The sequence below is a fragment of the Scyliorhinus torazame genome, chromosome 13 (assembly GCF_047496885.1).
Source record: "Scyliorhinus torazame isolate Kashiwa2021f chromosome 13, sScyTor2.1, whole genome shotgun sequence".
NCBI classification, from domain to species: Eukaryota; Metazoa; Chordata; class Chondrichthyes; order Carcharhiniformes; family Scyliorhinidae; genus Scyliorhinus; species Scyliorhinus torazame.
Window position 1 is genome coordinate 170,493,033 of NC_092719.1, and position 27,961 is coordinate 170,520,993.

Genomic DNA, 27,961 nt, shown 5'->3' on the forward strand with positions numbered 1-27,961 from the left:
GTGTTCTCTCTCTCAAACTGTGCCCTATACTGGTGTGGCCTTTCCCGGTGGTCTATGTTGCTCGTTTTGCGCCTTTCCGGCGATGTGGGGCTAGCATTGGGGACAGGGGGTGGTTCCGTGTGTGTGCTGGCTTGAGAGCTGATGGTTTTCGTATCTTGTAAATGCTTTTGGCATATTACTGCTTTTCGTGACTATATTGTTTTGCATGTTGCTGACTCTTTTTTGTATTGTTGAGTTGTCAATAAACTAAAATATATTATGGGTTAACCAATAGTCCCAAGCCAATAGGATTCAGGCAGGTTATAACAGAAATCAGGTTATTAGGTTCTTTTAAACAAAGAACAATATCAAGTTGCCATCGTTTGTCAAGTCCCAAACAAGTAATTGCATAATTATGCAGCTGTTATGATTCTTTTTTCTAATAACAAACTGGATAAAAATGAGCACAGATAATAGGAACCATATGCCACCTTAGGCAGAAAGGCCAAAATGAACCTTGTATTACTTTTGTTGCATGACACAAGATTCCATCCCAGACTTTTGAGCAGAGAATAAAACAAGTGCAAAATATTTTAGATGTATATATTAATTTTTGTTTCAAAGAAGGCTAATACAGAATTCCAGTAGCAAAGTGCAGGTTCAATTCAAGACCAAGGAACATGTAAGAATTGGTACTTTTTAGAATATTATCTCATTTTTATGCACGGAAAGCTGAAGGCCACTGGCCACCCTTTCTGGTAAAAGACATACAATCTCGAGCAGTTGGTGATCAAGCCAAAACAAAGATAATGGCCACAAAGATGATGTTCTCAGGGTCTCTTGCTGCACTTTGTGTACTCTTTTATCTGTACAAGCGTCTGGCAGGAGATAAACCAAAAGATGACCTCATCCATAGTGATGGACTGGGGGAGAGGACACACTTTGGATACCAGCCCTTTACTCATGTTTGACATAGGGTAAAAACCAGCCCATAGAAATAAAGTATAGTAAGGGGTGCTGAGGGATTGAGGGGAGTGTCTCATCAGGCAGGAGACGACAGGAAAGGAAAGAGTTTCATAACTCCTTCGTCAGCTTTAAGAGACAAAGAAAGAAGAGGGCTTTTGCAAACAAACAGATAAGAGAATTCTGCCCAAACTGCTCTCACTTGTCACAGGCCTTACGCTATTAGACTGATTATATCTAAACTGTTGTTTCGAAATAAACCATTGAATAAATGAGTGTCAACTCATTATGGATTTAACCTCATTTTGGGGTCATCTATAACTCCAGGACTTAAAGTTCACAAACACCAAAAAAAGTAATAGGAAAATCCAGTTGGTATCACAGGCCCAGAAATTTTTGACTGATCTCAATCATACAAACACTTCTGTGCATCGTTTAGTCCCTTCTTTTGAACCTATTTGAATAATTTTCTTTAATGACCTTCCCAGTGTTTTATTCCACAAATCTGTCTCCTATTCCAGTAAGAAAAAGTTCCATCAAACTCTGAATGTATTCCGATCAACTTGGTCAATTATTGAGAATGATAATCAGATTATCTTGAAGCAGCATTCTCACCTTTATTAACAACCCAAAACAGAATTATAACATTTGCCTGTTAACTTAAGAATCTGGATCCCCAACTTTGTTCACTCCCCAATGCAACAGCTGGTCATTGATGAGTGGCCAGAAAATTTTACCAGTGCCTTGCATGGAAAAACAAGATCTTTTAATTTTTACTTAATACATTTGTCAAAGCAAACACTACACTAGTTGCCTTTTTTCATCCACAAGCTCCAAATCTTTGTCTTTGAAAGAATGGTGTGCAACTGTGCCTTTAAACTTATTCTCTCTAATTGTTCTCGAAGTTTCACACTAAATTGTATACTGACCCTAGAGCTAAAACCCTTTTTTCCAGGAACAGTATTTTCTGTGCCGCTTACATCATTATCTACAAATCTGAAGATCGTGCTTGCTATATCCTTGCCCAAGTTAATTTTGATACATATTAAAAACTTCAAGGACCTAGGAGGACTCTGAAGTACCCCATTTGTTCAGAAGTCCAGACTATCTAAACAGAAAAGTTGGATTCTGGACTTGACTTGCGTTCTTCCTAAAAGTGCAAAATTCTTCGATGGTTACAAGAAAGAAGTGGTAGTTTTAAAAGCACTTGAAATGTATTTCATTCAGGCTCACCTTTAATTTGTCAGTGAATTCTTTTAGTTCATTCACAGCTCCATTATACTTATTGGCCAGTTCTCGCAGTTCTTCCTGTGTTCTGTCATTCATTTCCTTTAAATGGGTGCATTCATCCTCTGTGTTACTCAGACTTCGCTATAACATTAAAATACATTATGATATATATGTTTGTCTAGTAATTTTGGAATATTTTCAGATCTGAAAAGGATCTTCTAGACTTTTCAAATCACACACTAGAAAAGTCAACGATTCAGCTGTTTGTCCTTCATAAGATTTGGAATAGTGCAAACTGACTCCGTACACAAAAACATTAACTCAAGTCAGAATGTTCATCATATATTCTTGTTGAAAACTTGAACGTAACTAATTTCTTTCAAATTACGTTGCATAATTTTAACTCAGAAAAACAGTCCAAAACCAACCACAGTAATTTAATATAGGACATCGTTCAGCAAAAACAATCATTTTAATAATAATCTTTATTGTCACAAGTAGGCTTATATTAACACTGCAATGAAGTTACTGTGAAAAGCCTCTGGTCGCCACATTCCGGCGAGTGTTCGGGTACACAGAGGGAGAAATCAGAATGTCCAATTCACCTAACAGCACGTTTTTCGAGACTTGTGGGAGGAAACCGGAACACCCAGAGGAAACCCACGCATACATAGGGAGAATGTGCAGACTCCGCACAGACAGTGACCCAAGCCGGGAATTGAACCTGCGACCCTGGCGCTGTGAACAACAGTGCTACCACGGTGCTACCCCCACGACACCTTGTAAAATATATATTAGGCAATTTTCACAAATGCCATTACGCTGTTTCAGAAAGGTTTGATCCAGTATTCAGAAATCACACTAACCCTACAGTGAAGGCGGCCACTTGGCCCATCGAGTCTGCACCGGCCCTCTTAAAGAGGACCCAGGCACACTCACCAGCACACTTAGCCCTATTCCCGTAACTTAACCTGCACATCAAGGGCCAATTTAGCATGGCCAATCTACCTAACCTGCCCATCTTTGAACTGTGGGAGGAGACCGGAGCACCTGGAGGAAACCCACGCAGACACAAGGAAAAGTGCAGACTCCGCACAGACAGTTATCCAAGGCAGAAACTGAGCCCTGGTGCTGTGATGCAGGAATGCTAACCACTGTGCCACCCAAATCCATAAATAGTATCTTCTCTAACTTTATAATTATGAGAGAAATTAATTTGATAATGATAATCTTTATTAGTGTCACAGGTAGGCTTACATTAACACTGCAATGAAGTTACCGTGAAAATCCCCTAGTTGCCACACTCCGGCCCCTGTTCAGGTACACTGAGGGAGAATTCAAAATGTCCAATTCACCTAACAAGCACGTCTTTCGGGACTTGTGGGAGGAAACCGGAGCACCCGGAGGAAACCCACACAGACACGGAGAGAACATGCAGACTCCGCACAGAATGACCCAAGCCAGGAATTAAACCTGGGTCCCTTGCGCTGTGAAGCAACAGTGCTAACCACTGTGCTACCATGCCGCATGGCACTAACTACTTTTGACAGGCCAACTTTTGTATATCTTACTACTTTGGGGGGAAAAAAACTAATCTCATGAATAGATGTGGGCTTAAAATTTACATTAAATAAGATAGGCAAAATCCACAAAGTACATGCTTTAATACATAAATAGTGCTGAAGAGTTGAATTTCATTATATCTTACTTGTCTGGGTACACTACCATACTAAGATTTTTAGTTTTAAAAGCTTTTAAAAATCATGGGGAATATTTAGGAATCTAATTACCTCCACCTCTGAAAGTTTACGGACTACTTCTATTTTCTCCTGAAGGACCCGCCTCAAGGACTCTTTGGCTGTTGTCTCATAGCTGTGTTTGTCTTCTTGTAATGTCACCAACTCTTTCCTTATGCCATCTTCAGTTTGGTTCTTTTAGGTACAAACAGGAAGGGTAAATATATGGGTGATATTTCAACTGCACAATGTACTGCAAAATAAACATCAAGATTTCAACCTCCACCCTGCTACACCCAATCATGAATTTTGTCTGGTACCTAAAATCTCTGCTCGGCAAAGATTTTAGATTAAAACTACTTTTCAATTTAAAGCCAGAAAACTGGTAAAAGCATTTCAACTTCGATATGCATCAACATTTTTAAAAAAAAAGGAATTTTTACCCCAAATAACAGAGCACAATGTAGACATTTGGTGGAAAATTAAATGAAGTCAATCAATTGTGGCAGATTTTGGTCACTCTGTTTTGGAGTCTCAACAATCAAAATACCTGTTTTCAGAGATAGAACACAGAACATAGAACGATACAGCGCAGTACAGGCCCTTCGGCCCATGATGTTGCACCGACATGGGAAGTCAAAAAACAAAAGCCATCTAACCGTGATGCATTCACGGTTTGTCTAAATGTAGATGATCAAAACATTTGATAAAATTGGTATTTTGCAAAATTCAACTTGTTTTACAATTACTTACAATCCTTCAACACCCTCTCACCAACCATCTCTTTATTTTCCAAGTCTTGACATTCATTCTCACTTTGTTACTACATTTCTATTGCTCCTGGCAACCACTCTTCTGTTCCTCCCAAAAACTGAGACCATGGGCAGGATTCCCCACCTCCAACCCCTCGTGGCACGTTTTGCGGCAACTACTTGACCATACTTTAAAAAAATCCTTTTTAGCACATCATTTTCCCCTTTTTCTGTACTGCTTAGTTTGCATCACTTTTGTGCACTGCCCTATAAAGGACTGAGATGTCTTTCTATAAGTAATGCAATAATCATTTAAAATCTTCTGCCATACTGTAAAGTTACAGCATTTGCAAGGTCGAATTAGCTGCATCCAATCTAAACATTACATTAGATTCCATTTCCTTTGGTTTGAAATTATGGACAATTTAATTTCATATCTTTGTGTACTAAAAAACACCTTTTCATTACTCCACAACTTATGATCTTTGAGAAGTCAATGAAACACTTTACTCCGATGTAGCCAATTGTGCACAAACTATGAGTTTCTTTTGGAGCAAGCAATGGTCTACTGAATGGCAGACTTATGGGACAAAGCAAAGTAAACTACCTACTCTACTAAGCTCAGAGCATTCAACTATCAGGTGTAACGCACCTTGAAAAAAATTGGTGAATTGGAGCATTAAAGTAATAAGGGCATACATTAGAATTTCAACAGGAGAAGGAACAGTGGGAGAGTCAAAAAGTGAACAAAAATGAAGGACCAGAGATTTTTAATCATATAATTTAAAGGAAACTAATCAAGCTGACCACACTTAAAGAAACCAATGTACTCAGTGGAGTTGGTTTACTCAGTTGCTTAGAGTGTGGTGCAGAATAACTTCAACATTGCAGGTTCAATCCCGCAGAGGCTGAGGCAGTTCTTAGGGCCTGTATCCTCCCCATTGCCTGGTAGTGATATCATGGTATAAGCCACCATTAGCAACTCTTGGACAATGAGGACACTATATGGAGAGAGACACAGAGAAAATGTACTCAGTTGGCAATAAATGAGGGAGCCGAGTGGAGTTGATCCTTCATAAACCAGATACAGATAACTTTTGATTTTATGCATCATATATTGGAACCATTTCTTGACTTTCAAAAATATACCTGATCAAGACTTGTTGGACAGATTTACGATTTGAGACGGTTTAAGATTTAGATTGAATTATACGTTACAGGTTAATCTGGTCGAAACAGAGATTAAATTTAAATAACTTATTTAACTCATGTATTCAATAAGAAGTTACTATGGTTTGAAATTTTCTTTTTATTGTCAATGTTTAAAAATGCGATCCAAATATAAAAGACTGATAATTGTGAAAATTCCCATCATAAAAAAAATTAACAAACAGGTCATTAAAAATGAAATACAGTCAATTCTTTCGACTAATGCTATCTACAAAATTATTAATTTTACACTTTGTATGTATCCATAGAATATGGGATCATATTCATCACTTCAAAAGTTCAAATGGATTTTCTTTCATAGAAATCAAAACAAAATTTGAGCCAAGCACAACACTGGTAATTGGACAAAGCCTCAAATAGACTAAATGAGTAGAAAAACAGGCAATTTAAAAAAATAGGAAGTGAGAAGAAATTGAACCAAGCAATGAGTAAGTAACGTGAAGTTGCCACAGCCCCAGATGACGAAAGGCTGTTTCCCATTGAGGGGGAGAGCTGACTGGTGGTCGTTTACCTGAGGGCCACCACACCTCAGGCGAGGGGCAATGTTGAGAAGTTGGGCATTCATGAATAACCTCAGCTGGTACAGGAATTGAACCCACACTGTTCGCCGCGCTCTGCATCATGAACCAGCTATCCAGCCAACTGAGCTAAACTGGCTTGAGTAGGCAAGAGAAAGCCAACCAATGAATTATTTGAATTACTTGACATCTTGGTCTGTCAGCATCAATAAAATAGAACAGTGGAGCCAGCCATTTGACTCAGTATATAAATATATATTTTAATCTAATTTCCATGTTCCCTCTATCCTTTTGCATTAATTTCAAAGGCTTATTCAATTCCTTCTTAGATATGCTTTAATAACCCTGAATGTGTAAAAATAATATTGATTCTTCCAGTTATAATGGTCTGTCTCTGCTCCAGTACGAATTCAACTAGCGATGGGAACAACTTATCCCTACTTCTTCTTTCAGTGTTTTTCATAACTTTGAAAATCTGTTTAGAACCCCCTTAACCTTCACTACTCCATAAAAATGTCCCAACTGAGCCTTTCTGCACAACATAGCCATTTATTTCTGATATAACTATAGGGAAGCAAAACAGTTAATTAAATTACTTACCTTTGAATAAGCTTGCAACTGGTTTCCCATTACTTCTAGCCTTGATAGCAACCGGTCTTCATCTATTAAAGCCTGCATTAAGACAGTAAACCACAGAGAAAATATCATTTCAATTGTAGTTATTCAGGAACCTTGTTAAATCTGAATGCAGTAAAAATGTGTGTTTTAACCAAGAGTTCTTTACAGTTTTACTCAACCTATTTTTCATTTTACAAAGCTGATCAAAATGAAGTGTATATTTGGAGACTTCCGGTGGCGTCTGCGAGCGGAGCGGACGCGTTCGGAAGAAGCTCCCACTGGTCCACGACATCGCGGTCTTTTTCGGGGGGGTTCCCCGCAGATATTTTTTGAAGAAATAAACCTCTCCAGGTTGGCCCTGCCTCCCTCGCCCTGTGCTAGCATTAAGGCTCCGTTTCACGGAGCGGGAGGGTTGAAAAGACGGGAGGGGAGAGACTGGACCCGGTGGGCTCGGTGGGGCGGCTGCATGTGGAAGAGGAACTGGGATCACAACTTTGTTCCCCAAGGAGCATCCTGAAAGCCGAAGGTCTCAAAGAGCACAGAGAGGAAAGGAGAATTTTTTTTCCTGTTTTTTCTCGCTCCTGAAAACTTGAAGGAAGCAGTGGGGGCGGAGCCAAGCGGAGGACGCGGCGGCAGGCCCGAAGCCAGGGTGCGATGCAGGTGAGGTGTCCCACATCGGATGGCTCCCGCCTAGAATGTGGTAAGAAGACTGAAGCCCGGTCCCAGGGAAATTCTGGAGGTAGACAAAGAAAAAGGAAGAGAAAGAAGTTTTAAAGAAATTTGAGATTGAAGAAGGAAGGGTGAGAAAAAGGAAAAATAATAAGCCGTTAAAGGATGTGAAAAGCAGCGTCGAGGGAGGGAGGAAACGCGGGCTCGCCGTTGAATGAGAAGACGAGCAAAGGTGCTGACAAGATGGCGGAGGCCAGACCGCATGGTGGGGCCGCACTACTTCCAGTGGAGAAGATGACCGAGGTGATGGCGATGGAGCTAGAAAAACAGTTTGTGAGGCACATGGAGGCTTTGAGGAAGGAGATGGCAGTCACATTGAAGTCATTGGTGGAGGAGGCAATCGCCCCGGTGAGAGTAGCTGTGCCAAAGACATCGGCTGAGGTGAGAGAGCTGGGCGAGAAGATGAAGAAAGTGGAGGAGGCTGCGTCGCAGCACAGCAACCAGCTCACTTCTATGGGGGACAAGCTGCGGAGGGCGGTGGAGGTCAACAGAGGGCTCCGAGCAAAGCTTGAGGACTTGGAGAACCGCTTGCGGCGGCATAATCTAAGAATTATAGGCTTGCCCGAAGGGATAGAGGGTCCAAGGCCAACAGAGTACTTCGCTAAGAAGTTGCCTGAGCTGATGGGGGAGAGTGAGAACCCCTCTCAGTACGAACTGGACCATGCTCATCGGTTGTTAAGGCCGAAGCCCAAAGTGAATGAGCCGCCAAGAGCAGTAATCATCTGTTTCCTCAGTACTATATGATGGAGAAGGTGTTAAGCTGGGCGAAGCAGAAGCGCGAGGTGCAGTGGGATGGTGCCAGAGTTCGGATCTACCAGGGCTTGACGGTGGAGTTGGCAAAAAGACGAGCGGCGTTCGGGCGAGTGAAGGCGGCACTGTACAAGAAGGGGTGCGATTTGGTATGGTATACCCAGCGAAGCTGAGGGTGACGTATGGTGCCAAAGACTTTTATTTCGAGACAGTGGAGGTGGCTGAGGCGTTCGTGAGGGCAGGAGGCTTGGGACAGACGTGAGGAGCGGAGCTGGAAGAGAGACTGTGGACTGTGATTGGGAGCTGGAAAATGTATAAATGTTATAACTTTCTTTTTACTGACATGTATTGTCATGTATTACTTTTCTTCACATTGTTACAGAGTTAAAGTTATGAGTTGGGTTGATGGCATTCTGTGTTGCGACGGTTAGATCTTAGTTTAGTGAATTGTATGGATTGGATTGTTGTTTTTGTTCTTTCTTTCTCTGGGACTGGGTGGGAGAGGACGGTATAGTGTGGTGGGGGGAGCCACCCGCACTAGCTAACTAAAGTTGGCTAGTGAATGAAGGTGAGGTGAGAGGAGGGCTACGGACATTGGAGCTTGGTTGGCAGGGTCCTAAGAGGCGAGCGGGGGGGGGGGGGGGGATTGATGCTGGGAGATGTTTTTCAAGAGGAAATGTAGGGGGGGGGGTTTGGCGGGGGGGGGGGGGGGGGGGGGGAGAGGGGTTCGCTGTTAATAATGGATTGGGGACTTCCGGGTGCGGCAATGACCAGCTGAGTCGCACGTTTCGGCAGCTCCCGGTGAAACTGACTTTTGGGCTCTTGATAGGAGCCCCAACGGCAATTTTGACGGCTAAAAACACTGTGCGGTAAACCAGAAGGGAATCCCCCCTGGATACGGATGAAAAAAGGAGGAGAAAGTGGCTGGATTGCAGTGGATCCTTTAGAACAGCGGCAAGGAAGGCAAGCAAAAACCAAGATGGCGTCGGAAGGTGGCAGTTTAACATGGGGCCCTGAACAACAAGAGTTCTTGAAATGCTGTGTGGAAGAGCTCAAAAAGGAAATGAAGAAAGAGCTGTTGGCCCCGATACTACAGGCGATCGAAGGGCTAAAGGAGGAACAAAAGACCCAGGAGCGGGAGCTTCGGGTCGTGAAGGCAAAGGCAGCCGAGAATGAGGACGACATACAGGGCCTGGTGGTGAAGGCGGGGACGCATGAGGCACATCAGAAACGATGTGTGGAAAGGTTGGAGGCACTGGAGAACAACGCAAGGAGGAACAACCTGAGGATTCTCGGTCTTCCTGAAGGTGCGGAGGGAGCGGACGTCGGGGCATATGTGAGCACGATGCTGCACTCGTTAATGGGAGCGGAGGCCCCGGCGGGTCCGTTGGAGGTGGAGGGAGCATACCGAGTGATGGCGCGAGGACCGAGAGCAGGAGAAATTCCCAGAGCCATAGTGGTGAGATTCCTCCGTTTTAAGGATAGAGAAATGGTCCTTCGATGGGCAAAGAAAACTCGGAGCAGTAAATGGGAGAACGCGGTGATCCGCGTTTATCAAGACTGGAGTGCGGAGGTGGCGAGAAGGAGGGCGAGCTTTAATCGGGCCAAGGCGGTGCTTCATAAAAAGAAGATAAAATTGGGAATGCTGCAACCGGCAAGACTGTGGGTCACATATCGAGGGAGGCACCACTACTTTGAGACGGCGGATGAAGCGTGGACTTTTATTGTGGAAGAAAAACTGGAATGAGCGGATTATTAAAAAGAACGTTTGAACAAAGTGGTGGGGCGAATGTGGCGGGCGAAGAGGGGGGTTAAAAAGGGGGGAAAGAGGAGTTTTATGTACTAATCCTGCGAGGTGGTAACTTTTCTCTCTTCCACAGGTGGTGATGGGGGGAGGAGGGGAGGTGGAGGAGATGGGGCGTTGGCCATTGGGGGCGGGACCAAGGGAGAAGCGCGGGCTTGGTTCCCGCACTATGATAATCATGGCGGGAATAGAGAAGCAGGAAGGAGGGGGCGTCGCACGGTGCGAGCCGAGGTCGGCCAGAGTTTGCTGACTTCTGGGAGCAACATGGGGGGAGTAATTACGCTAGCGGGGGATCTAGCGGGGGGGGGGGGGGGGAATTACTGGGTTGCTGCTGCTGGGGAGAGGGGGGAGCTGGTATGGGAGGGGATGGGCGGGGGGGCACCGCCTGGGGGAGATACAGCTGCGTGGGAACCGGGTGAAGAGCTGGAAAAAAGGGGATGCCTAATCGACAAGGGGGGGGGGGGGTAGGAAGCCCCCCAACCCGGCTGATCACGTGGAACGTGAGAGGACTGAACGGGCCGATAAAGAGGGCACGGGTACTCGCACACCTTAAGAAACTTAAGGCAGATGTGGTTATGTTACAGGAAACGCACCTGAAACTGATAGACCAGGTTAGGCTACGCAAAGGATGGGTGGGGCAGGTGTTCCATTCGGGGCTAGATGCGAAAAACAGGGGGGTGGCTATATTAGTGGGGAAGCGGGTAATGTTCGAGGCAAAGACTATAGTGGCGGATAACGGGGGCAGATACGTGATGGTGAGTGGCAAACTACAGGGGGAGACGGTGGTTTTGGTAAACGTATATGCCCCGAACTGGGATGATGCCAATTTTATGAGGCGGATGCTAGGATGCATTCCGGACCTAGAGATGGGAAAGCTGATAATGGGGGGAGATTTTAATACGGTGTTGGAACCAGGGCTGGATAGGTCGAAGTCCAGGACTGGAAGGAGGCCGGCAGCAGCCAAGGTACTTAAAGATTTTATGGAGCAGATGGGAGGTGTAGACCCATGGAGATTTAGCAGACCTAGGAGTAAGGAGTTCTCGTTTTTCTCCTATGTCCATAAAGTCTACTCACGAATAGACTTTTTTGTGCTGGGAAGGGCGTTGATCCCGAAGGTGAGGGGAACGGAGTATACGGCTATAGCCATTTCGGATCACGCTCCACACTGGGTAGACTTGGAGATAGGGGAGGAAACAGGAGGGCGCCCACCCTGGAGAATGGACATGGGACTAATGGCAGATGAGGGTGTGTGTCTAAGGGTGAGGGGGTGTATTGAAAAGTACTTGGAACTCAATGATAATGGGGAGGTCCAGGTGGGAGTGGTCTGGGAGGCGCTGAAGGCGGTGGTTAGAGGGGAGCTGATATCAATAAGGGCACATAAAGGGAAGCAGGAGAGTAAGGAATGGGAGCGGTTGCTGCAAGAACTTTTGAGGGTGGACAGACAATGTGCGGAAGCACCGGAGGAGGGACTGTACAGGGAAAGGCAAAGGCTACATGTAGAATTTGACTTGCTGACTACGGGCACTGCAGAGGCACAATGGAGGAAGGCACAGGGTGTACAGTACGAATATGGGGAGAAGGCGAGCAGGTTGCTGGCACACAAATTGAGGAAAAGGGGAGCAGCGAGGGAAATAGGGGGAGTGAGGGATGAGGAAGGAGAGATGGAGCGGGGAGCGGAGAGAGTGAATGGAGTGTTCAAGACATTTTATAAAAAATTATATAAAGTTCAACCCCCGGATGGGAGGGAGAGAATTAATGGGCTTCTTGGATCGGCTGGAATTTCCCAAGGTGGAAGAGCAGGAAAGGGTGGGACTGGGAGCACAGATCGAGGTAGAAGAAGTGGTGAAAGGAATTAGGAGCATGCAGGCGGGAAAGGTCCCGGGACCGGATGGATTCCCAGTCGAATTCTATAGAAAATATGTGGACTTGCTCGCCCCGGTATTGACGAGGACCTTTAATGAGGCAAAGGAAAGGGGACAACTGCCCCCGACTATGTCTGAAGCAACGATATCGCTTCTCTTAAAGAAGGAAAAGGACCCGCTACAATGCGGGTCCTATAGACCTATTTCCCTCCTAAATGTAGATGCCAAGATCCTGGCCAAGGTAATGGCAATGAGAATAGAGGAATGTGTTCCGGGGGTGGTCCACGAGGACCAAACTGGGTTTGTGAAGGGGAGACAGCTGAACACGAATATACGGAGGCTGTTAGGGGTAATGATGATGGCCCCACCAGAGGGGGAAACGGAGATAGTAGTGGCGATGGATGCCGAGAAAGCATTTGATAGAGTGGAGTGGGATTATTTGTGGGAGGTGTTGAGGAGATTTGGTTTTGGAGAGGGGTATGTTAGATGGGTGCAGCTGTTGTATAGGGCCCCGATGGGGAGCGTGGTCACGAATGGACGGGGATCTGCATATTTTCGGCTCCATAGAGGGACAAGGCAGGGATGCCCTCTGTCCCCATTATTGTTTGCACTGGCGATTGAGCCCCTGGCGATAGCGTTGAGGGGTTCCAAGAAGTGGAGGGGAGTACTTAGAGGAGGAGAAGAACACCGGGTATCTTTGTATGCGGACGATTTGCTACTATACGTGGCAGACCCGGCGGAGGGGATGCCAGAAATAATGCGGATACTTGGGGAGTTTGGGGATTTTTCAGGGTATAAATTGAACATGGGGAAAAGTGAGTTGTTGGTGCATCCGGGGGAGCAGAGTAGAGAAATAGAGGACCTACCGTTGAGGAAGGTAACAAGGGACTTTCGTTACCTGGGGATCCAGATAGCCAAGAATTGGGGCACATTGCATAGGTTAAATTTAACGCGGTTGGTGGAACAAATGGAGGAGGATTTCAAGAGATGGGATATGGTATCCCTGTCACTGGCATGGAGGGTGCAGGCGGTTAAGATGGTGGTCCTCCCGAGATTCCTCTTTGTGTTTCAGTGCCTCCCGGTGGTGATCACGAAGGCTTTTTTTAAAAGGATTGAAAAGAGCATCATGGGTTTTGTGTGGGCCGGGAAGACCCCGAGAGTGAGGAAGGGATTCTTACAGCGTAGCAGGGATAGGGGGGGGCTGGCACTACCGAGCCTAAGTGAGTATTATTGGGCCGCTAATATTTCAATGGTGAGTAAGTGGATGGGAGAGGAGGAGGGAGCGGCGTGGAAGAGATTAGAGAGGGCGTCCTGTAGGGGGACTAGCCTACAGGCTATGGTGACAGCCCCATTGCCGTTCTCACCGAGGAACTACACCACAAGCCCGGTGGTGGTGGCTACACTGAAGATTTGGGGACAGTGGAGACGGCATAGGGGAAAGACTGGAGCCTTGGGGGGGTCCCCGATAAGAAACAACCGTAGGTTTGCCCCGGGGGGAATGGATGGGGGATATGGAATGTGGCAAAGAGCAGGAATAACGCAACTGAAAGATCTGTTTGTGGATGGGAAGTTCGCGAGTCTGGGAGCGCTGACCGAGAAATATGGGTTGCCCCAAGGGAATGCATTCAGGTATATGCAACCGAGGGCTTTTGCGAGGCAACAGGTGAGGGAATTCCCGCAGCTCCCGACACAAGAGGTGCAGGACAGAGTGATCTCAAAGACATGGGTGGGGGATGGTAAGGTGTCAGATATATATAGGGAAATGAGGGACGAAGGGGAGACTATGGTAGATGAACTAAAAGGGAAATGGGAAGAAGAGCTGGGGGAGGAGATCGAGGAGGGGCTGTGGGCAGATGCCCTAAGCAGGGTAAACTCGTCGTCCTCGTGTGCCAGGCTAAGCCTGATTCAGTTTAAGGTATTACACAGGGCGCATATGACTGGAGCACGGCTCAGTAAATTTTTTGGGGTGGAGGATAGGTGTGCGAGGTGCTCGAGAAGCCCAGCGAATCATACCCATATGTTTTGGTCATGCCCGGCACTACAGGGGTTTTGGATGGGGGTGACAAAGGTGCTTTCAAAAGTAGTGGGGGTCCTTGTCGAACCAAGCTGGGGGTTGGCTATATTTGGGGTTGCACAAGAGCCGGGAGTGCAGGAGGCGAGAGAGGCCGATGTTTTGGCCTTTGCGTCCCTAGTAGCCCGGCGCAGGATATTGCTAATGTGGAAAGAAGCCAAGCCCCCGGGGGTGGAGACCTGGATAAATGACATGGCAGGGTTTATAAAGTTAGAGCGAATTAAGTTCGTTCTAAGGGGGTCGGCTCAAGGGTTCACCAGGCGGTGGCAACCGTTCGTCGAATACCTCGCAGAAAGATAGATGGAATGGAAAAAAGAAGGCAGCAGCAGCAGCCCAGGATCGGGGGGGGGGGGGGGGGGGGGGGGGGGGGGGAGGAGGAACCAGAAGGACTCTCAGGGTTGTTAATACATACTGTATAATATGTATAGGTCGTTGCGACAGATAATTATATATTGGACTGTTAAATTATATTTTTGGAGAGTGTTACTTGTGATAAGGCAGTTGCCAATTAGGGTTAATTTTCATTTTTGTTATTTATTATTTATTCATTTTTGTTTATAAAATAGGTCATTGTTATTTGTGTTGTTATAATATTGTGTAAAGGATGCACAATGTACTGTGTTGGTTGACCAAAAATTTTCAATAAAATATTTATAAAAAAAATAAATAATGGATTGGGGTGGGTCAGGCTTATGGTGCAGGGCCCGGTGGTATGATGATGGTGGATAAGAAGGGTGGGTGGGGTGGGGGTGGAGGTGGGGAGGGGGGTGTTGAGAGACCCCCCAGTTAGGATAGCCACGTCGAACGTGAGGGGGTTAGGACGTCCAGTCAAGAGGTCAAGGGTGCTTGCACATCTTAAACGTTTGAAAGCAGATGTAGCAATGCTGCAGGAGACTCACTTGAGGGTGAAGGACCAGATGAGACTTAAAAAAGGGCTGGGTTAGTCAGGTGTTTCACTCTGGATTTGACGGAAGGGCTCGAGGGGTAGTGGTAATGGTCAGCAAAAGAGTACGCTTCCAGGTGGAGAAGGTGGTGGCAGATCAGGGGGGTAGATATGTGATTGTGACAGGGGCGCTGGAGGGGAGGTTAGTGGCACTGTTAAGTGTATATGGCTCCAATTGGGACGATGTGGGATTCGCAAAGAAGGTGTTTGGGGCCATCCCCGACTTGGACACACACAAACTGATAGTGGGGGGTGGGGGGGGAAGAGAGACTGGAACTTGGTGCAGGAGCCAAGGTTGGACAGGTCACGGCCACGCTCACTTGTCCCATTGGGGGGGGGGGGCGTTAGCTGGACTAATGGTGGAAATGTGGGGGGTGGACCCCTGGAGGTTTCTGCACCCGAGGGAGCGGGAGTACTCGTTTTTCTCAGCTGCCCATAAGGTATATTCGCGGATCGACTTTTTCGTGGTGGTGAAGGCTTTGTTGGCTGGGGTTAAGGCGTCGGAATACTCGGCAATTGCAGTGTCAGATCATGCTCCGCATTGGGTGGATATGGTGCTGGAGAAGGGGGTAGCGCAGAGGCCGGGCTGGAAGTTAGATGTTGGACTTTTGGGGGACCAAGTGTTCTGTGACAAAATTGAAAAGGTAATTAAGGAATATGTAGGTTTCAACTGTACGGGTGAGGTGTCGAAGGGGGTCTTCTGGGAGGCTCTAAAGGCGGTGGTGAGGGGGGAGGTGAACTTGTTTAAGGCCAGGGTGGACAAAGAGGAGAAGTTGGAGCTGCAGAGGGTAATAGATGAGATGTTGGAGGTAGATAGGAGTTATGCAGAGGATGGGGACCCAGCAAAGCTGGAAAAGAGGAAGGAACTACAGGCGAGCTTTGACCGACTATCTAACAGGAAGGCGCTGCGCCAACTGAGACGAGCAAGGGGTGCAGTTTTCGAACATGGAGATATGGAGATACGGCGGGGCGGCTGTTAGCAGGTCAGCTCCGGAGGGAAGCAGCGGCAAGGGAAATTGCGCAGGTGAGGGATAGGGCAGGGATGTTGGTGGTGGCGCCGGATCTGATTAACAAGGTTTTTGAGGAATTTTATGAGAGGTTGTACAGGTCAGGGCCACCCGGGGGAGATTGTGAGATGCAGGAATTTCTAGATGGGTTGGAGTACCCGAGGTTAGGGGAGGGGGACAGGGCTACATTAGAAGGAGCGATAGTGGAACAGGAGATAAAGGATGCGATTGGGAGGATGCAGTCGGAGAAGGTGACAGGGCCGGATGGGTTTCCGGTGGAATATTATAAAAAATTCCAGGATAAGCTGGCACTCCTGATGGTGGGGATGTTTGAAGAGGCGATAGGGAAGGGGATGTTGCCACAAACCTTGGGGCAGGCATTGATTTCCCTGTTGCTAAAAAAAGATAAGGATCCGATGGAGTGTGGGTTGTATAGGCCCATATCACTTATGAATGTGGATGCAAAAGTATTGGTGAAGGTACTGGCAGGTAGGCTGGAGGAGTGCCTCCCAAAGGTGATAGGTGAAGATCAGATGGGGTTTGTGAAAGGGAGGCAGCTCTTTTCAAACATTAGATGGGTACTGAACGTTGTTATGGCACCGGCAGAGGGGAAGGAAACCGAGGTGGTTGTGGCATTGGACGCTGAGAAAGCGTTCGACCGGATAGCATGGGGGTACTTGATGGCAGTTCTGGAGCGGTTTGGGATTGGACCAAGATTTGTGAATTGGGTAAAGCTACTATAGCAGGCGCCGAGGGCAAGTGTCCGCACAAACAACATCAGCTCGAGATACTTTTCTCCCCACCGTGGGACTAGGCAGGGATGTCCTATGTCCCCCCTGCTGTTTGCACTCGCGATTGAGCCGTTGGCCATCACATTAAGACGTTTGGGGGGATGGAAAGGAATAGTGCGGGGGGGGATAGAGCATAGGGTGTCCTTGTATGCCGATGACTTGCTGTTGTACGTGTCAGAACAGAGTGTGTCGATAGGGGGAATATTGGAGCTGCTTCGAGTGTTTGGGTCTTTCTCGGGGTACAAGCTGAATCTAGACAAGAGTGAGTATTTTGTGATATCTCGGCCGGGTGGAACATTTCTAGTTTGGTGGGGAGAGTGAAAGCTGATCTGGCAAGGTGGGATGGTCTCCCTCTGTCACTGGCGGGTCGGGTACAGGCGATTAAAATGAACGTGTTGCCACGATTTCGGTTTATTTTTCAATGCCTGCCGATTTTCCTGCCAAAGGCTTTTTTCAGAGAGATTGAGGGAAGGATTACGTCGTTCATATGGGGAGGGAAGGTGGCCAGAGTTAGAAAGGTGCTACTACAGAGGGGAAGGCAGGCAGGCGGTTTGGGTCTCCCAAACTTGTTGTACTACTACTGGGCGGCGAATGTGGAGAAGGTGCGGAGCTGGGTAAGAGGGGTGGATTCCCAGTGGGTCAGAATGGAGGAGAGTTTGTGCAGCGGGTCGGGATTGAAAGCACTGGCAACAGCGCCGCTCCCGATAGCCCCGGGGAAGTACTCAGGGAGTCGATAATAATAGCTTCATTGAGAATTTGGAGGCAGTTTCGGCAACACTTCGGGTTGGGGGCAGGATCAAGGGAAATGCCAATTCGGGGCAGCCACAGATTTGAGTCAGGAGGTGGGATGGAAATGTTCGGAAATGGGAGGAGAAGGGGATTAAGACACTGAAGGATTTGTTATTTAGGGGTCGGTTTGCAGGATTGAAGGAGCTGGAAACGAAGTGTAGGCTGGAGCAGGGGGAAATGTTTAGATACATGCAGATTCGAGATTTGGCAGAAAGGAGATACAGAACTTCCCAGAGGAGCCGGCCTCCACATTGCTGGAGGAGGTGCTGACGACAGGGGGACTGGAGAAGGGGGTAGTGTCAGCGGTCTACGGAGGTATTTTGGAGGAGGAAAAGGCACCACTGGAAGGGATCAAAGCAAAGTGGGAGGAAGAGTTGGGAGAGGATATGGAGGATATTCATTATGCACTTTCAAGAACTGGATATCATTGAACATTAGTTGGGGAAGGGGTGGGGCGAGGGTTGGGGGGAGGTGTTAATGCTGGCCATGGGTGATTCCTGATTCCTTTTTGTCAGTTGTTTATGTGAACATGTGGGTGAATGTTTTGGGTTTGGTGGGAGGATGGGATCGTTGTTATCGATATGGGGATTGACATATTTGTTACTGATTATTGTTTATTACTGATTATTGTTTATTGTTGGTGTGTGTAAATTTGGGAGAAAATGCGACAGAGGAGAATAAAGATTTTTTTTTTTTACAAACTGTATATTTTAATGGACAAGTTTAAAGTTCCAGCAACCTACAAAAATTGTAATAGGTTTCAAACTGCACTATTATGTGATTTATGATCCTATACTAGCATTGAGTGACGTGCAAGTGCCCATTTCTGGTTTCACAACAAACTGCTTACGTATTATAGGCAAGAGCAAAATGAATTGAGAACCATAGATGCTTAGCTGCACGAAGCATTCAAATAGCAATTTTAGGTCATTATTCAGAGATGCCCAGTAAGAATTAGAAGACTTTTAGGCTGCATTTACATTGTTACTTCTCTTTTAACAAGATAATTAATTTCAGCCTGTTACGTTTTATATTGCCTAATTTGCAAAAAAACTCTCAGGATCAGAGGAGAGCTGTGTAAGTGTACTTCCATGCATAAGGACATTCCCAGTTGCCACATTTTATACAAACAATTTGTTTCACTTCATTAAGACACTGAAATAGCAGTGTGAACTTCAAGAATAATTCCTCACCCAGGGAAAAACTGTGTTGCACCAACACTAATATACTGTAAATAAATGGTGAAATATTTAAGGGTCTATCTAACCCGCTTTTCATTAATCATGTTTTTACATCTCACTTTAGACACACCGCCGCATTGTATCAAACATCAATGTAGTCTTAAGTGTACAGATAAAATATCACTAAAGAATTCTGACTGAAATTAATTACCCCCATATTTGTAACCCAGCAGTAAAATAATTATGAACTAAATGAAGCAAATATATTCATAAGAACAGTTTATACTGGCACACTCATGCACAACAACACCTACAAAAAAATCTGGAATAAAATCAAAATACGGCAGATGTTGAAATTTTGAAATAAAACAAAAATGTTGGATACAATCAACTGTCAGATTATAGCATGTTGGCTCCCAAAATTGATGGCAGTGATTCTAGAAGCCCGAGCGCAACTATATTAATTTTTGTTTTATCATACGTGGCATAAAGGGCCCCAAAATGCAAGCTAACATGGTGTGCAAAAGTAATTATTACTGTGTTTTTCCTATACTTCAGTTTTGGGAAAAAACAGAAGTCCTGCATATGGATCAATTGAAGTTAAGAATAACTGCATCTGATTAGTAAAAGGTTAATTTCACTTTAATTATTTTCCAGATGGACAAATTGACTCCTGCATTATGAAATTAAATAAATGCCGTAAGGTCCATAAATTCTACATGACAAAATATTCTAAAGCATACTGGGGGAGGCGGCGGTGTCGTGGTATTGTCATTTCACTCGTAATCCAGAGACCCAGGGCAATACTGTGGAGATCCGGATTAGAATCCCGCCATGGCAGATAGTGAAATTCGAATCCAAATAAAATCTGGAACTAAAAAGCCTAATGATGACCTTGAAACCATTAACAATTGGTGTAAAAACTCAGCTGGTTCACTAATGTCCTTTCGGAAAGGAAATCTGCCACCCTTACCTGGTTTGGCCTACATGTGACTCCAAATCCACAGCAATGTGATTGACTCTTAAAAAATGGCCGAGTAAGTTACTCAATTCAAGAGCAATTAGGGATAAGCCATAAATACCCACATCCCATGAATGAATAAAAGAAAAAAAGGTAAGTCAGGCAGAGAAAGACATAGAAGAGAGAGAATGCAGAAACCTGACACCCAGATTATTTTTGGATCCCAACCATATTTTAAAATGCAGATCCTAATTGGGCTGAAAATCATGCCCAGAGTTCTTGCAATTACTAAATACATACAGTTAACCTACTTAAGACTACAAAGACCTTCTTAAGGACTACCAAATGGAAAAACCCAAAACCCTGAATTGGAATGCAGAGAAAAACTAAAACCCTGCAAGACTGAACAAAAATTTGAAGAAGTATTCTGATCTGAAGACAAGTTCGAGAAGCAGGCATGCAGAGAAAAATTGCCAAGAAAAAGTTGCAAAGAAAGGCTTGGAAACTGAAGGCAGAAATTTAAAATGCCTCACTGCAGCAGAAGACCCCATGGGATCTTTGGAAGTTCAGCTTCAACTGCCAAAGTGCAGAGTCAGCAAATCTAGCAGGGACGAGCTAAAAAAAATTAATTCCAGATTGTAAGTCCTGAGAAAATGCTTTAAAAAAAATTTTTATGGAGTACCCAATTAATTTTTTTCCAATTAAGGGTCAATTTAACGTGGCCAATCCACCTACCGTGCACATCTTTTGGGTTGTGGGGGCGAAACCCACGCAACACGGGGAGAATGTGCAAACTCCACACGGACAGTGACCCAGAGCCGGGATCGAACCTGGGACCTCGGCGCCGTGCTGCTCCTGAGAAACGGTTAAGTAGTTCAGTGTATTATTACCGTTACAAACTCTGAACTCGGTCCAAGGAAAAAAATAAGAAGAATTACGGCTATAGAATCAGCTTTAAAGACCAGCAAAGGTCAAGTTTTGACGCTTTTCCAACCCTAAAGCACAGCGCTGAAAAGGAAAGGTCTGAAACTAGTCGATCTAAGCAACCATTGTTTAGAATTTTTCCCAAGGCTGAGCATGAGCGCCATTGCAAAGGAGCCTGCCAAACCAGCAAGAATGCGTAAACCCTTTGTCTTCAAATGAACAATGGCACTATATTGAATGACAGCAATTTCTTAAAGCTGAACATACACTTTAAACTTTTTAACCATGGACCTGACATCCACTCTTCCAGATCAATTTGGATCTATTACATAATTGGTGACTTTGGAGAAAAAGATTCCATAGATGGATGATTGCAGAAGTAATAAAAACTTCGAAAGGCTAAATTTAGTGAGTGCTTCCTGCAGCCAGGAGAATCTGCTTACTCATTCATTAATTATCTGTACAGGATAGCTGACGGCTGTGAATACAGAGACCACAGTCCAGTTGGTTAAACAGCACAGAATCAGGGATATTCCAGGCCAAGGGAAGTAAAACCTTAACTTACCAGTGGAATGACCATGCCAATGCTGTGGAGCAAAATGTCTCCACAGGTGAGATCAACGCCCTATAATTTCAGCCCAATTCTTTCAATGTAACAGAATTGGACACTTGGGCAAACTGTGCAAGGTCAAAACATCTAAATACACAGAAGCTCTGAAGATGATTTATGAGGTTAAGACTGTACACCAAGAGGAGACACAGCCAAAATTCTTGGGTGGGGACAAAAATCCTGGATTTTCATTTTCAAATGCAGACATGAGCGGCACTGTAGCACAGTGGTTAGCACTGTTGCTTCACAGCTCTAGGGTCCCAGGTTCGATTCCCGGCTTGGGTCACTGTCCGTGCAGAGTGTGCACATTCTCCGTGTTTGCGTGGGTTTCCTTCGGGTGCTCCAGTTTCCTCCTACAGTCCAAAGATGTGCAAGTTAGGTGGATTGGCCATGCTAAATTGCCCTTAGTGTCCAAAAAAAAAAAAGGTTTGGTGGGGTTACTGGGATAGGGTGGAGGTGTGGGTTTAAGTAGAGTGCTTTTCAAGAGCTGGTGCAGACTCGATGGGCCAAATGGCCTCCTTCTGCACTGTAAATTCTATGATTTCAACCGGTGATACAGTCCTGCCAGACAGAACTGTGGCTGAGACATCTCTGGCTTTGATCAACAGACACACCAGTCTACAGGCCCAGAGGAAACTGACTTATGGTCAGAGGCGTGATTCTGGAACCACTAAGGTACAGCAGGAAAAAAATCTTTAAGCTGATGCATGTTATCCATAACCAGGCCTTTTCACTGAAATGCATGTGTACCTCTGAATCTCCTCAAAACAGCAGATGTCAAGGCAACCATTGTCATAAATTGCAAGTTCCCAAGAGCTCAAACAATGCAGAGTATCCTGTCTGGAACTCAGCTCTGAACTGTCTTCTCTCTTTGCAAACCAGATTTGTCCATTTTCAAAACAGGTGTGTTGGACAATCGTCATTGGTCAAACTAGCCAACCACTCAGCTGATTACCATACTGCCTCAAGTGGAGGATAGACAAGAGAGCAGCCAACAACCAGAACAGCCTCAAGTTCCGATTCTGATGACTGTTGATAAGGTTAACTCTGCGACGACAGAGAAAATGCTACAACTCCTGGCCAGCATGACAGCGCCAGCTGAAGCCAAGTAGCAGCCATCCATTTTCAACAGCACACCACAAAGTCGAATGCAAAAGTGGGTTTACTTAAAAAAAAATCAACCTCAGAATGTCAGAGGGTGATGACCCATACAATGGAAGAGGAGAAGAAAAGGACATGGAGATGAGCACAACGGTCATCCATCCCACATGAAACATGATAGAACAAAAATCAACTATCACGACAAAGAGTGGTTCGATACCAAGACATGGAAAGGGAGGATAAAAAGATACCCAGATGCCCGAACAACCTCTAAAATTAAAAGAAGAACCAGCATCAATAGAGCCCACCACTCCTCTGACAGTAGTGTGAACGAGATATTGAAGGGTCATAAGGCCTCCAGACTGCCTGAACCTCAGAGACTTGAGGGGAAGATGGGTAGTAATAACAATGTAAATACATGTGGTAAACAGGAATAATTTGAAATATGTTGAATAAAGACTGGAGGGAGGTGTAATATAAAGGGCTGGCATATATATGGTTAACGCGGGACTACGTGCAATACAGCCCACACACTGATGCAAGAGGACACATGACTCACACCGGGGGGCGGGGGGTTGTCCGTGCAGTGTTGGACAAAGCCCGTCATGTTCATATTTCTAGTAGTTAATAAATACATACAGTTGACCTCCTTAAGTCTACAAAGTGTTCATTAAGACATACCAAATTGTTTCCAGCACCCTGCAACACTAAAGATAGGTTCTTGGGGAATTCCGGAGACAATGGTGGGAAGAATAGGAATATTCGGAGATTTACCGGACTATGACTGAATATGAAGAGTTGAGCCAAACATGGTACCTGATAGCACTGATGTGGTCCAATAAGAGTTGTGATGGATACTTACATCATTTGTGCACCAGGTACGCTGATGTCTTCAACCTTTGGATTTCAGGATGGAAAGATGGGGAGGACAATACTAGGGGGAAATTACAGGGATTTGCAGGAGTAAAATCATTTTTTAAAAATGCAGAAACAGGCACATTGTAGGGTGCAAAGGTACAAATTTTCTTTTTCAATCTGAGGAAAACAAACTGCTTGGAATTCAAACATACATAAAAACTGTCCAGGTACATAAAAGCAAATTACTGCAAATGCTGGAATCTGAAACAAAAACAGAAAATACTGGACAATCTCAGCAGGTCTGACAGCATCTGTGGACAGAGAAGGTTTGACAAAGAGTGATCCAGATTCGAAACGTTAGCACCCTTCTCTGTCCTCCAATGCTGTCAAACTTGCTGAGATAGCCCAGTATTTTCTGTTTTTAACTACAGATACATATTGTATTCAATGTGTTTCTTCTCTATTAGTTTCTGTTTTACACACAAACACACGCCTGGTCTCTTTAAAAACATTTTAATCCAAATATAGCTATGGAAATTTGACCGTTAACTTGTTTTGAAATAATTTTGATAATCAACCAAACAGATTCTATTCGAGGCTGAAGATAAACTTTTGTCATTTTGACTGAAAGTACTCCTGAAGTGTGCTGGAAAGCAGTACACATTGCACAAGCTCAAACTGCAGGCTTTGCACTTAGCTGACAGAACCAATATTTTGAACAAAATAAAACTGAAGTCTTTGAGAGAGGCTGAAGATTTCAAATAATGAAGAAACATAGCCAAACTGTCAGACATGTCAAAACTCAAGGTTTTAGTGAACTGCATCAAAACAAAATCATCCTCAATAGTTGAATGACAAATTTCATTATTTCCTTCTTAAAATGCGTTGATTAAATTATATTCCAAAGAGGGATATTTACAAAGTGTATTAAATATGGAAAGTACCTGCCAGCTACTATCTGATGCCTCTTGGGTGTTGGCTAGCAACCGCTGAAGGGTGGCCAATTTCTGTTCCAGCATCTGTTCTCGATGTAAGGCCTCCTGACATTTTGAAAATCAACAATACTTTAATGTATTATATATCAAATAATGTTAAATCAAAAGTTGCTTGATTAAAATAACCTGAACCACATGCGAGATAGCATTCACTTTGTTCCACATCACATAATATTGAGGTGGGTGGTTGGAGCGAGACAGAGTTATTTATTTCTGGTCTCTCCTTTTCACCTCAAGGATACTGAAACCTCCCATTGCTTTCTCTAGTTGAACATCTCACAAGCTTTTCGTAATAGTCAGCTAGTGATTGATAAATGCCAAAAATTATTTCTAGCCTCATATCTACTGTAATTCCTGTTGTTTCATTGTTCTGCTACTTTTTCCAGCCTTTCAATCAATCCATCCTGTCTCGTTTAATAGTTTTCGATTTGCAAAGCATTGTACTTTTAATTATTTCCATCTTGTACTCTCCTTCAGCTTAAACCGTGATCTTATGTTGACAATAGCAACAGTTTAACTAACTTTGTATATTTTCTTCTTGTATTTGTGCACAAGCATTCATAATTCCTGTCAAAGTTTATTTCTTTTTGATACATTATCTGAATGCCCTATTTTTGCTCCTTGGTCAATGTTCATTATTTGCTCATTTACATTTACCAAAGCATCAGTTCATCTTTTCTATTCTGCTCTTCACCGTCGTCATTTATGTGAATCTAAAATTCCCATTTTTATTATATGTAACTAGGCTTTTGTTCCATTCTCCCTGAGCGATGCCTTCAAATGTTAATAAGAGGATACAGTTTATAGAATGTTCCATTAGCTGCACAGTAGAATAGGTAATTTTTTGTGCCTGTAATTTGCGAACAAGCTGATGATCAAAGGTTTATTTGTGAACAAGAAAAGGCTATATAATTAAATAAACTGTTGTCAGAATAGTAAAAAGCAGCAGCAGAGCTGGTGGGTTTTACCTGTAAATACTGAGAGAGCTGGAATAGTTCCTGAGAGTACATACTGGGAGAATTAGCAGCTACCTGGGGAATTGAAGAAGACACTTATTCAATATAACTGTTTTAAAGCATAATGACATAACGGAGGTACTAAAACAAGAAAGACATTCAGAACAGACTCATCTATTTTGTTTATCAGAACAGTTTTTGTGAAATTACTCTTTTGGGAGGGGAGCAGGAAAGAAAACAGGGGATTCAACAAAGAGCCAATTAAAAATAACCACTTTCTTGAGACAGATCTTGAGGAACTTCCAAAATCAAAAAGCACGCCCCATTGTATGTAACCAGGTGCTGTTTCCTCATTTCTCAGTAAATTTATTAATTTACACGAGCAATTTGTTTTTGCTCCTAACTCACCTCTGAAGTGTACAAATAAAAATAATTAGGCTGGATTTTTTATGCAGTCTCAGGAACCTGACGCCCGAATAAGTCCTTGACTCGGCCCACATCAGCGCCAGTGCAGTTATGCTATCTTCAAACGTAAAATACATAATTGGCCTGGGAGCATGTTTGGCACTCAATTAGTGGCGTCATAAGCAGACTGAAGGTGGGACATAAATACCAAGTGTCAGGTGGATGTACCTTTGCGAAATGGGTGTTTATCAAATAGCTGCAGTGATGTCAGTGTGTGGGTGGAGTTGGGCTGTCTGTCTGTTTTTTTACTTTTGTTTTGAGCTGGGAGCTGCAGTGTGTCTTAGTTTCGCTTTCAGTTGGAGAGCTGCATTCAAACAAGAAGCTGTATATCTCTCTCTATCTAAAGAATGTCTCCAGATCAGTAATAGAGTTGAAATAGATTTCAAAGTAATACCTGTTTAGGAAAGTTACTAAAAGTTACCTATAAAGTACTGTATCTTTTTTTTTGGGGGGGGGGTTATCAGGGTTGGTACAATGTTTACTGTGTGTTTATAAAAATATTAACTGAATTCATAGAATAAACATTGTTTTTTAAAATACTTTTAGTTCTCTGTAGCATCACACCTGTAAAGTGGGCCCTTGTGCTCCTCATAACCAAAATCTATTCAAAGTTGTGGGTCAGGTGAACTCCATAATATACTTTGGTGTTTTCTAAACCCTGGCCCATAGTACAAGGGCCTTTTGAAATGGCAGTAGCAACCATGATTGGCCATTTGCAGAGCACGTCATAGCAGGGTGCTGATTGGGCCAACATCCACATCAACAAGCAGTGCCAAGGTTTACCAGTGCCTCTTTTGAGGCAGTGAAGGAGGTCACTGTAGACCATAACACAAATGTCCAAGGCCAACTGCCTGAATAGGTGCACCCTCCTACAATACAGGTGCTCTGTCATTTGCAGGTAACTGACTTGTGGGTATCATCATCTTCTCCTTGAAGACCCTGTGGTCTTCACCTGTGCAAGAGAATGCACCTGCTAAAGCTGTCAAAGTAGCCTGCTCCCATCTCCACTCCATCAGATGGCTCTCATTTGTTCAGCTGGACTTTAAGACAGAGATAGATAGGTTCTTGGTTAATAAGGGGATCAGGGGTTATGGGGAGAAGCCAGGAGAATTGGGACGAGAAAAATATCAGCCATAATTGAATGGTGGAGCAGACTCAATGGGCCAAGTGACCTAATTCTGCTCCTATGTCTTATGACCTCCTTTGCCCACCTCTGCTTATTTGGCGATGCCAATAGCCTGACATCCCTATCAGGATACCAAACTCTCACTGGTGAAAACACAGGCTTCTCAGCAACAGCAATGGCAACTCTATTACTGATTGAGCAGATTATCTGCCTTTTTAAAAAGAATCTATTAGCTTTAAAAAGAAAGTGTCTATTAGCTTTCATGACTCCCCACTATGTGTAGGTCAGCTGCATGCTGACGTGTCACATACACTACATGCTCTCCATGCCCGAAAACTGAAAATCCAAAACTGCTCCCGAGGCGTGTGAATGAAATCAACAATGAGCTCAAAGTGCACTTAACTGAAGGTGTGCAGGTTTTAGAATTGATCCACCGCATTCTTTTGAAAATCACATTGCCTTCGAGAGGTGGCAGGATCCAGTGTTACCCTCTGGGAACGTGATTTTCAAATTGCATTGTTCCTGAGGAGGCCAGTGGTAGCGGAACAACAATTTATTTTAAACTATATACAATACTCTGCCCATGGCAGTATCTCTCCACAATCTGGACCCTGTCGGGACAACCAATAACTCTAGGCCCTACTTGGACTGGCTTTATATGCAAGTCTAACAAGCTCCAGCTGGGTGGCCACCGCCCCTGACCTAGGAAGCATGTACAATCCACGAGTCCCACGAGAATATTGACAATGGTTTCCCAGTGGTCCTTGTGGGGATCATGGCACCATCCACCGCATTTGAAAATCCAGGCCATAGTGAGGATCAGCCAGAATATCTATAACAGAAATACCTTATTTGTACTGACTGAAACATATATGAACCAACTCTCTTCCAATGGTTCAGTAACTAAAAGTACCTTGTGGGATGGCACTGAATTAAACTAGCGAGAAATTCCCAAATGCAATCTTTAGCACTATGTTGTCAGCCACAGTGGCAGGAAAAGGCAAGGTGCATG

The 27,961-nt window shown here is 44.5% G+C and overlaps 1 protein-coding gene across 9 annotated transcripts in view; it reads right to left on the bottom strand.

The window, feature by feature from the left end:
- slmapa (sarcolemma associated protein a) overlaps positions 1-27,961 on the bottom strand; it is a 383,477-nt gene that overhangs the window by 229,548 nt on the left and 125,968 nt on the right. For all 9 annotated transcript variants that reach the window (XM_072472425.1, XM_072472423.1, XM_072472424.1 and 6 more), the window contains exons 5-9: positions 25,371-25,433; positions 24,352-24,447; positions 7,009-7,080; positions 3,963-4,103; positions 2,176-2,313 (exon numbers count right to left, since the gene is read on the bottom strand). In XM_072472425.1, the coding sequence (XP_072328526.1) occupies positions 2,176-2,313; positions 3,963-4,103; positions 7,009-7,080; positions 24,352-24,447; positions 25,371-25,433 (510 nt within the window). The remainder of the gene's footprint in view (positions 1-2,175; positions 2,314-3,962; positions 4,104-7,008; positions 7,081-24,351; positions 24,448-25,370; positions 25,434-27,961) is intronic.